This window comes from Saccostrea cucullata, unplaced genomic scaffold (assembly GCF_032062105.1).
Source record: "Saccostrea cucullata isolate Sc308-1 unplaced genomic scaffold, CSIRO_AGI_Scuc_v1 ctg49, whole genome shotgun sequence".
In the NCBI taxonomy this organism is placed as follows: domain Eukaryota; kingdom Metazoa; phylum Mollusca; class Bivalvia; order Ostreida; family Ostreidae; genus Saccostrea; species Saccostrea cuccullata.
In genome coordinates this window covers 993,945-1,005,243 of record NW_026925976.1, presented here as the reverse complement: position 1 = coordinate 1,005,243, position 11,299 = coordinate 993,945, and the positions used below count along the sequence as shown (strand labels likewise).

Sequence of the window (11,299 nt, the reverse complement as noted above, 5' to 3'; positions counted from 1 at the left end):
CTTTCCCAGCCAAAAAATGTCTAAGTCCAATTTTTTTTTCAAATTCCAGAATATACCAAAAACTTCCAGACATTCTTTTCGAGTTATGTATGGAAACGAATGGAATTCCATGGAATTCCAAAACTTTTCCAAACCCTTTAGAAAATCTACATTAGGGTATTACTTTTGGTTAGACACAAGCTAAAGTCACCATAGCTAGTCACAAAGACACTAGGGAACTAGATCCCTGGGCTGAGTGGTCTAACTAACAATTCTGTTGTTTCCCGACACAACCCAGGTACCCTTCCCAAGTCACCTAACTCCGACAAAGAGTTACACCAAAGTAAACGAAGATAGAGTGATCCCTGTATTTATACTCTTTTGCATCTGTTCAATTAGTGCTGATTGGTTATTAATTCTAATAGCTGATTGGCTACACATAACATGATTTGATTGGATGATTCAAAACTTATTTCATTCAACTTTACTAATTCTGATTTATTACACTTGTATAACTATGATAAACTTTAACGGCTCTCTATTTTCTTCGTTGTCCATGAATTGAACAAGTTTAAATCTACATTACGTTTTCTGATGTTTTTATATTAATGATCAATCATGGCTTTTATGTTTTTGTGAAAATTTTTAAAGATTTAACGATTTTTCCTGTGTATTTAAGAAATAAAGTCCGCGTTTTCATGAATGTTGCAGAATAACCTCCGAGGTCGAGAAATGTTGTTTGAAAGATAAAAGCCGAGGCGTTAGCCGAGGCTTTTATATTTCAAACAACATTTCGAGACCGAGGAGGTTATTCTGCATCATTCACGACAACAAGGACTTTATTTCCATTCTACCATGTCTACTACAATCACTAAAATACGGCTGATCGTCTCCTCTATAGAGAAACGAATTAGGCCACCATGTCTCGATTACGCTGTTCCATTTAACATCAGAGGTAAAATTTGTTTGCTTACCTGTGTATGGAATGCAGACGATTTGAGCTTTCGTTACATTAAAAATAGCCTTTTTAAATTACAAATTTGTTCGTAATATGTATTGATCAGTTAAAATAAATATACAATAACAAAATAATGTTCCTGTTTTACTGCTAAAATCACGTTCTTTAATGTGTTGGGAGGTCCGCGGAATAGCCCCGCTTAGCTATAAAAACCGACATTCGTCAGCAACTTTATGCAATTTTCAGTGTTTATACTGCAAAAGACGACACATCGATGCAGTCTATAAACAAGTATTTCATTCTACAGCCAAACATGCATTTGAATTGTTCAGATTTGATACGTGTTTCTGATCTGATAATTTTTTGATGACGTTCGTGGTCTATTGGAGAATAATGTCCGCCGCCTTTCTGTGATCTTTGCAATAATCGTGTACCTAGAATTCTACGTAAAACCTTATTCACCCATCGTAGCCAAACTCTACCCCCGGGGGTCGTGATTTGAACAAACTTGAATCCATAATACCAGAGGCTGCTTCCATGTAAATATGTATAATCACAGCTTTGCTGTAGAAATAATTTTAAAGATTTTTCTATGTAATCCTTCTTTGAACTTTGATCCCCCATTGTAGCCCCACCCTACCCCCGGGGATCATGATTTGAACTAACTTGAATCCATACTACCAGGGGATGCTTCAATATAACTACAACGTATGACCAATCATGACTTTGCTGTATATGAGAAGAAGGTTTTAAATGATTTGTCCTATGTATTCCTATGTTTAACTTTGATCCCCCATTGTTGACCATGATTTGATAAAATTTAAATCTACAGTACCTGAGGATGCTTCCAAACGAGTTTCACCCTCCTGGCCCAGTGGTTCTTGAGAAGACATTTAAAAAAATTCCTATGTATTCCTATGTTAACCTTTGATCCCCATTGGGGCCCCACGCTACGCCCGGTGGTCATGATTTGAACAAGCTTGAATCTACACCACCTGAGGATGCTTTCACATGAGTTTTATGTTTTATGGCCCAGTGGTTCTTAAGAAGATTTTTAAAAGATGTCATTAATTTTTCACTAATTCATGATTCTTTCCACTTGGAAGAGGGCGAAGCCCTTCATTTGAACAAACTTGAATTCCCCTTATCCAAGGATCAGTGGTTATTCAGAAGAAGATGAAAACGTGAAAAGTTTACATAACAGCAACAACAACAACGACAGACACCGGACAAATTTTGATCAGAAAAGCTCACTTGAGCCTTCTGCTCAGGTTAGCTAATAATTTTAAGTTCGATAGCTATACATTTATGAGCTTTTCAATTTTACTGAACTTAAAAAAGAACTTCCTATCTAGCTATGATTCAAGCATTTTTAAAGATCTTGGAAAATGACAATGTGTTGTTTACTGAGTTTTTTAAAATCTTATTCCCGAAAAAGGTTTTTAAAAATGTGATAGTTGCTTTCCCTGTTCAACTCATAAAATTACAAAAACTGAAACAAAGGCACTTGAAGTCAGTTAGTGTTTATTTTAGAATAAAATTTAACAGTTTTAACTCATGTGGTCAACAATTTTGCATATCTCTGAGAATATTATCTTACATTTCAACAGAACACCTCGTCAGCTTTTAGATTTTGTTTAATCTAGTTCTGCTACAAAAATCACAAGTGTGCCCAAGCACTGCAGGATCGTTCAAGACGGGTGTAGACAGAGGGCGGTCAGAAAGTCAGACGGTAAGGAATGTGATGGACCATTCGGCATGGTTGGATGAGGAAATACAAGTCATGTACATTTCCTGTCGGACTTTAAACATTTGGAAGTTTATGTTTAAATGATAAATTAAAATTACAATGATTTAGAATTAATTCAATATACTCAGAGGTTGATACTGAGTATTTAAAAGGTACACGACAGTATCATTGTCGTTTTCGGAGACTGGGTCTTCTAGCGACAATTATGGAATGTCTGTTCTGTTTTGCCGCGATTTTATTTTAGTCCCCCCCTGTTGCTACGTGCCTGCTTTATCAATTTCATTAAAGTTTCCGTGTATGGCTTCATTTAATATACAAGATTCACCAATAAGTCTCTATACATGTACCAATGATGCCTTTAAAGATTTCAATCCCTAATAGGACCAAATTCTCTACCCTTAACTGACCGTCAGATATATAATACTCTGATATTAATTTAAAGCATTCTATATAAGAAAAGGATTGCCCGCGAGAAAGTTTTAAAATTTTTATTAATCAAAAAGTAGTTCAGTACTTAAAAAGTAGTTAACAGTAGTTAATTAATAGATTACATTGAAGTTTATGGGGAAAAGCGTTTATTTTAAATAAAAATTTAAATAATATAAATATCAATAAATACTGTGGTGGAAAGATGTATTGAACTCTTAGAAATGGAATGTCTATTAAAAATAATTTTTTTACCGGTTAAAATTTTTAAAAAATAAAATTGATTTTTTTTATCAATTAAAAAATTGAGGGAGATAATTCTTACCAAAATTCAAGGTCATAGATTAGGACACATCCTACTCTTACATTCTTATAATAATAAATAGGAATTATGTCTAAATAAACTGAGCATTCAACACCTACATATCTTTATGTATTTAATTTCAATGAATCTGTTGCTATTAGGGACTGAATACCTTAAAGCCTTTAATTTCAGTTCAATATCAACCAATCCTATCCTCCCATCTTCTTGTTGAGTTGCCCTTCACTGTATCTTGCCTAATTCTACATCGTTTATTTCAAGGAAAAAAATTAATGTATTTTCTTTGCTTTCTTCTATCCATTATGCTGTAAGTCTAATCAAGGCAGAAAATGTCAACAGTAGAATTTTTGCGATAAAAACACATTTTAGAATGAATTTTAGTAATCTATTGATTTTTTAGCAAGCAATGTATCAGGATGTTACAATCCGTATCGACTGTTCAAGTTTTTTAATGATCAATATCTGGTAAACACCCAATAGCACCAATAACAGCATCACAACTACTTTCCATTGGCACAACTCTAATTAACCTTAGACAGACACAACTGTAGACAGTTACAACTGTAGACAGACACAACTGTACACACACCTGCCCTGCTAATAATGACAATTCAATGACAAATTGTGCTTGAATTAATTATATTTGGCCAAATATATACTTCAAAATTATTTTATATCATTAAGTGACCAAATACATTACAATGTATATGATATAATCAGATTAATATATCCAATATTGTTAAAGTTAATTCATCAAGTCAAACCATAAAATAGTAAAATGAAAAAAAAACCAAACAAACCAAAATTCTTATTGAAATATACAAAATATACCTGATATTTTTGTAAAGCTACCTTTATTTCCCTGACTCTTGATTTCAATGATTTAAAATTCATAATGATGGTAAAAATAAAAAAAAAGTGGTAGGAACGTACTGAAGTGAATAAAACATTGTATTGCTTGGTTTTATATCACAATCTCTTAATGAAAACAAAAAGCCTAGCAAAATATCTTGCCACATCCATGAAACTTTCTTCAAATCTCAGACTTTGAAAAACCTGAATCAAATATGGCATATAAAAAGCATTTCTGTTAGTGAAGATGATGAGAGATTTAGGGTGATACAAACCCTTTGAAACAGATCGATCTTCATTTAAGTAATAGAAAGATTGTTTCTTGATGGAATTCGGATACAAAGACAGCGACTTCATAAAAGGAAAAACATATTTAACCCGAACTCGACGGGACCAAGATATCCAATAATGTTAAACGTTTCAACATAAACAAAAAAGTGTTTTGGACTACTGGCTAACGCACTTCGGTATTAGCTTGCTATTAGAGATACCAGTGATCGGGATACTCTAGTAACTTTAAAACTTCAACTGTATCAGTAAGTTGTAATGCCTAATTGAAAATTCTTTTCATGACAATTCCTTTACGAGCAGGAATGGCGAAACAAGTATTTGAAATGTTTCTTTATTTAGTTATCACCAGAAAAAAAATAACATTAAAACCAGTACAAGTCTTGATAAAAAAAAATCATGAAAGTCATCTGTTTTGAAGAAGCGAATCAACTTTTCATTAAAAAGACATAAAAATGTTTTACAAGGAATAACAAAGCTTGAAAAGTGTTGGATTCTACAATTCTGATCCGTAGTCTTTGTAAAGGAGACCTAGAAATAAAATAAAAAACATATTTAAGGAGAAAAGAATCTGTGTGGAAACATTTAACTGATATTCATTACCATAATTTGCGACAAAAATTTCATCTCAAACAATATTATACACAGATTAGTGGTAATACTTAACTAAACAATTTTCAAATAAATACTTATTATTCTGCAATGAATCAACATATATTTTATCTTTTTTCTCATATATATCAGCAAATATTTATCCTCTGGTTGATATTAATTACAGAATCAAACTCACCAGCAATACAACCAGTAAGGAAGCAGGCGACATTTCCTGCTATCATGGCCCTCAGAACGATCTTTGAGAGATCCCCTCGTCGGGAGGGAACCAATGCAGACATCCCTCCCAGAAATATCCCCATAGACCCGAAGTTAGAGAATCCACACAAGGCATACGTTGCTATAACTTCTGACTTAGCCTGCACAATATAAAAATTCACAGAAATACAAATATACATGTATATTGTCCATACAATGTACTAGGAACTACGACTGATGATTTAATCCTATTTCTTACTGTATTTTCTTTAATAACGCAAGTATGCATAAAATATACAATTTTACGTACATGCTTATTTCTCCCCCCCCCCTCCCCCAAATAAGACATATACACATGTATTGATATAATTTTGTACCGAGATGATTCCTTTCTTGAGAGTCTGGTTGACGTAAGGTAGAATGATATCCTCCCCCTGGTAAAACCAGTCGGAGGACGAGTTCCACGTGGCAGTGTACTCCGTAAAGTTCCTTTTGTTAGTTATAAGATGGGACAGTTCTGTGTAAGCCACGAACTCGTTAGTGAAGGTTTTGATGCCGATCAGTTCCGCCACACGACGACAGTCCGGTATATCCGTCCCCATAAAGAAGGCGATCGGATAGAACACATAGGAACAGATCAACTGAACAGAGAAGTACTATTAATAATAATACTATAAGTACAGTGTACTGTGATATAAGTCTATGTTAGGTTATAAGCTTGTAAGAATAAGACCATATTATTTTAATTTAGAATACATTGACAAAGAGTAAGATATCACTTGTGGTAATTATAATTTGCATTCAACGAGTATTTGACAAAAATATCTGTTTTTAATCCCTAGATTAGAACTGTCTAAATCCATATGCCAAGTATGTTCCAACAACCTACAACAAAGACCTATGAGCAACCTAGTCATAGATAATATAGGACTGATAATCAAAATTTGTATTTGTAGGCATCCAATAAAGGTGCCTGCTGTCAAATATATATAATTATCTGAAATACAAGTATCAGATTAGTTAGTTTTGAAGTCAAGTTTACGAAATTTGAACATACTGTTCTAATAAATCTTTTGCAATTCTTAAAAAAAATCTTCGGTATATGCGGCATTTATTTTACTTTTTTCAGAAGAAGAGAATTAAAAGATCTAACCCTTTTTCTTTGTTTCTAAATAAACTCTCCTTAAGAAGACAGGGTTACCCATTTAAATTGCCCACAATTATCCAAAGAACACATTGTAGCATGAAATTGAGTGTTGTTCGAAGAAACCATATGGTAGTACATATATACAGTCTATTACATTCATTTTAACATTTTCTATTATCAGAAACACGAGAAAACCTTACTAAACCCCAAATCTCAAGTGAGTTTAAATACATACCGGTATTTGGCTTCATTTTGTTAGACATTTCTAATGTTAAGATTTTTCATTATACCTGAATTTTTTCTTTGTACCTGAAAAGACAGTCTCTCTATACCAACACGATCTCCAAACCAGGTCAGAGTCATGTTGACAAACTCTAAGACACACAAAAAAGCCATGACATTTACAGCAATGGCTGCAACGACCTTCACAGAGTTACTCGCCCCTGAGGAAATAGCCTCTATGACATTTCTGTCTTTTCTGAAAGACATACATATAAATATATCTTTAATAAGAATATTCTTTCTTGATCTGTAGTAAAACATTTCATCTTTTAAACAATATACTGCAAATTAAATAAAAGGTCAATTCTCCCAATGTTTTCAATAAAATAAGTGATATTGTCTAAATGACTTACGATTTTCCCATCTTGTCGAAGTCGTTGCCTTTAATTTTGGGTTTCTCTGTCTCTGGGTATGCTAGTTTAGATATAGCTAGAGCTGCCGGGGCGGACATAACTGAGGCACTGATTAAATGATTTGCGGGAACCTTAAAATGATACAAAAATTTACAAAATGCTTAACATTTGCTTTAATATTCATACATGTACCAACCTTGAAATCTATATTACTCCACTCTCAGGAGAAAAAAAAACGTTAAAAGCAATCCAAACTGTTAAGTCTGATGTCATTTTCAGGTAACAACCAAAAATAAAAGATTGCTTTGATTAAGGTAGAAAAATATATGATATTGACTGGTCAAGTGTCTGGTTAACAAATGATAAGACCTGGCCTATTATGAATTGCATATTGACTAGAAGTATTACACCAAAACTAATGTATGCTCCCAGTACTGATCCAGCGATTGTAGCAAACCCTCCAGTCATGACAGCATGAAGTTCAGACTTAGTCATATCTTCTAGGAACGGCTGAATCATCAGGGGCGCCTCGGTCTGAAAATATATTACAGGTTGTACATTTACAATGCTTTCAAGAAATTGTGTGTTCTGGTAACAATCACTTGGTAAAAATTCAGTTCTTCTCTCAAAGTTGTGAATTGAAATGAGAGTTAACTCACCATGCCTACAAAAATGTTACCCGCTGCATTGAGGGACTCGGCAGGAGTTGTACCCAAACAGAAGGCTAGAAACATTCCCATTCTCTTGACAACGACCTGCATGACCCCAAGGTAATACAGGACAGATGTGACCGTGTAGAAGAAAACCACTACTGGAAGAACCTTGAACAGGAAAATAGATATAGACATGACTGGGTTAGAATTAATATTTAAAAGTGGTTTGATGGAGAAAATAATCGAACATATATTGTATCTGAAATCCTAACAACTAACCATGAACTTGTTTACCAATTCATAACAATAGAAAATCTTTCTTTTTACCTTAAATGCAAAGAAATGGTTTGTATAAAGTTCGCCGAAGACAAATATTGCTCCAGCGTTGGAGTAGTTAAGAAATTCTGTAACACGGTCGCCCAGCCATTGAAACGCCTCATAGCCCCACTTTGTTCTGAGAATTATCAAGGCAAAGATGTATTGTATGGCAAAACCCCAGAAAACTGGGCGCCAGTTGACCTAGAAAAGAATGTTCGAATTCTTAAACAGTTTTGCAGTTAATTGATAAAATATAAGGAAATATACATTATATTTTTTTCCAAGAAGTAAATTAAAGATACAGAGCACACTTCAGAAGAGATTTTTGAAAAACTGACTATTGTGATGACGCTATTGTTAAACACAATAATGCCAATATTTTACCTTGGCAGGATTTTTTGAGAATATGTAGAAAATGATAATGTAGATGGCAAGACCCGCGATGGAGAGTGCATTCTGTGGATAGTCCAACAGGACGTCAACAACGATGTAGGCTGTCAATGCAACGAACACTGCCAACATCAGAAATCTGAGGATAAAAGTATATTTCTTTGCGTTGAAAATTTCAAAAGTGTTCGGTTATAATTTAATAAAAACATAAAAAAAAAAAAAAACAAAAAACAAACAAACAAACAAAAAAGATTGTTTTTGAACTACAGTCTTTTTTTCATTAGACTTATACTACCGTCCTATATTCCGTCTTGCCCTCCTATATCCCTTTGAAGTAGCTTTGTCTCTTTGCGAACATATTCTGATTCTTGTTCCACAGAGGCGTTGAAAAATGTGAATCAGTAGGAAAAGTACTCCTAATATCGTACAAACAAGAAGGCGAATCGAACCCTCGTCTCCAAATTTGTAGTATATGGCATAGCCGAAATAGGCAAAATAAAGCAACAGAATTAAGAGTTTGAAAGTCAAGCTGATTTTCCTTCCATGTTTGCTTAGAATAACAATGACAGCAGTTTGAATTTTATTCGCCACCTTCGCACATCCGGTGTAATTTGTCTCGTCCTCCTTGTCATCTGGATCCACCTGAACGTGGATTTGGGAGACTTTTGTAGGTTCTGAATTGTTTATACTGTCGTACTAAATATAACAAAGAATTGATATTTACATGTATAGAACCATTTACATACATTTAATATACATACAGATGTATTGTTTATTCATACGGGCATTTAAGAACAGATGATACAAACTTTTGTCCAAAATTTTGAAAATAACACTTTGGGTCATTTATTAATGAATAAAATGAATAAGTTTCACTGCGTAGTTTTTGATTTTTTATTCAAAGTGACAAAATAACGGAATTTGAAGTGAAAAATATTTGTGTAAGATAATAAGGATGATTTCAGAAGGGTATAATTTTGAACATCACAGAAGATTTACAATTTCTTTATATTCTAGAAATTTATTATTTGTATCATTTGCAATTAAACTATGTAAAAATATATACCAATCCAAGCATCTACTTTTTGTTTGTATCATCTGTCCTTAAAGGAATTATATGACATCTCTATTATATCACCTTAAGCTTACTTATGGATAGTATGCCGACCTGAATTGTATACTTACTTCCGGTGGGGTATAACCCTTGTTAATTTCGCCTCCATCAAGCTTTTTTTCCATGGAGGTCAGTTGTACATTCATGTTGATGTCAATGTTCAAGCTTCAAATGAGGATACCTACAGCGTTTTCAACAGAGGATTAAAATTTGACCAGATAAACTAATATGCAGCACCCGTGTCATCATAACTGGTACTTTGTTGATGAATGACTGAAGGATGTCTCAGAAGATTTATTTACCTAAAATTTATGGTTTTGAAAACCTGCCAATTAATACTATTTTTTACAATATTTATACGTTACTCGTTCTTTTTCATATTTAATATTTTAGGTTTTGGCAAAATTTGAACATAAAAATTTAAAATACTGTCATTCCCACTTTATCTGTGACAGATCCATACAGCTGCGGATATCTGAAAGTGCGAGGAGACATTGATTTGTATATCCGGGTTCTTATCTACCTTTGATACTTTAATCTTCCGACTGACAGTACCGCTCATGTATATAGTTTAAAAATCTTATTGACATAGTCATCAAAAATCTAGAAGGCATTTTCATATTCATTGAGTGGTATTCAAATTATTTTTAAATTGTCAAATTTGTTTTGAATCTATCAAATGTAAGTACCGTCTTACCCTCATTCTTTTCTCAATATATAAAATCAACATTTTAGATGACAGACTCATTGAATTTTTTTTTCCAAAGTACTTTAAAATTTTTGAGAATATTTCATGAAATATATATTAAACGAATTCTCTTGGCAAGAATTATTTCTTTTCATTTTCAATTGTTAATTCTAAATTAGAGGTACTGTGAGCAATGAGCTCACTAAATGATACCCCCCGCCTCCCATATAGTTATAATGGCAAAGTCCATGTTTTGCTGTGGCCGGGAAACCCAAAATATGTGTCAAATTAAAAGGTAAAATAGGAGGTGCACAATTGCAATATGTAATAAAGATTCTGTGAAAGTTTCATTAAATTTCACCCAGTGGTATAAGAGGACTTACGGATAAGAGATGGGTACCCCAAAGCGTAACAGACAGACGGACGGACGGACAGCTAAGACGTACAGACGGACGAATGGACATACCGATTACAGTATACCCTCCCACTTTCCAAGCGGGGGTATAATGAAAGTATATATAAAACCCAACTTGTTTCAAGTAATCAATTCTAAACTTTAATATCAAAGTAAACTAATTTGGCACTGAAAATGAATTAAAAAAAATTGGAATTGGTTGTATACATTTTTCTACTATACCTTGTGATTGAATATATCCACTGATTGAAGATCTGGCAGACTTCTCACTATAAAACCTCTGTTTCCTTCACATATTAACCCTGGACAGAGATTTGTGGACACACATTCCCATGTAACCTGTCGACAGACCGACCTGTTTGTCAATAGACACTCGTGTCAACAGGGTACCTATAGTATTGTCTGGAGAAAATACGACCTACCTTGGTATTCGCTTCTAAAATATACACATCATACCACACATGGATTATTTTTACTCTACATACAATGTATGTACGAGAAGTTTTTTTTTTTGAAATTGGTTGTCTATTTCTAAAGGGTCTCTAAAGATTTTT

At 33.5% G+C, this 11,299-nt stretch overlaps 2 protein-coding genes across 2 annotated transcripts in view; one reads left to right on the top strand and one right to left on the bottom strand.

Annotated features, from left to right (window-relative positions):
- Positions 1–2,801, top strand: part of LOC134270213 (uncharacterized) — a 28,010-nt gene extending 25,209 nt beyond the window's left edge. Inside the window, exon 3 of the mRNA XM_062752400.1 lies at positions 2,584–2,801. Within this exon, the coding sequence (XP_062608384.1) occupies positions 2,584–2,707 (124 nt within the window). The 3' untranslated portion in view covers positions 2,708–2,801. The remainder of the gene's footprint in view (positions 1–2,583) is intronic.
- A 2,239-nt stretch (positions 2,802–5,040) lies between these two features.
- Positions 5,041–9,788, bottom strand: LOC134270224 (solute carrier family 28 member 3-like). Its single transcript, XM_062752415.1, has 11 exons — positions 9,714–9,788; positions 8,824–9,224; positions 8,523–8,667; positions 8,148–8,339; positions 7,827–7,988; positions 7,576–7,701; positions 7,168–7,298; positions 6,842–7,010; positions 5,763–6,026; positions 5,366–5,546; positions 5,041–5,106 (listed from the first exon to the last, which is right to left on the bottom strand). The coding sequence occupies exons 1-11, from the start codon at positions 9,786–9,788 to the stop codon at positions 5,072–5,074; spliced, it is 1,881 nt and encodes a 626-aa protein (XP_062608399.1). The 3' UTR covers positions 5,041–5,071.
- Positions 9,789–11,299: the final 1,511 nt, after the last annotated feature.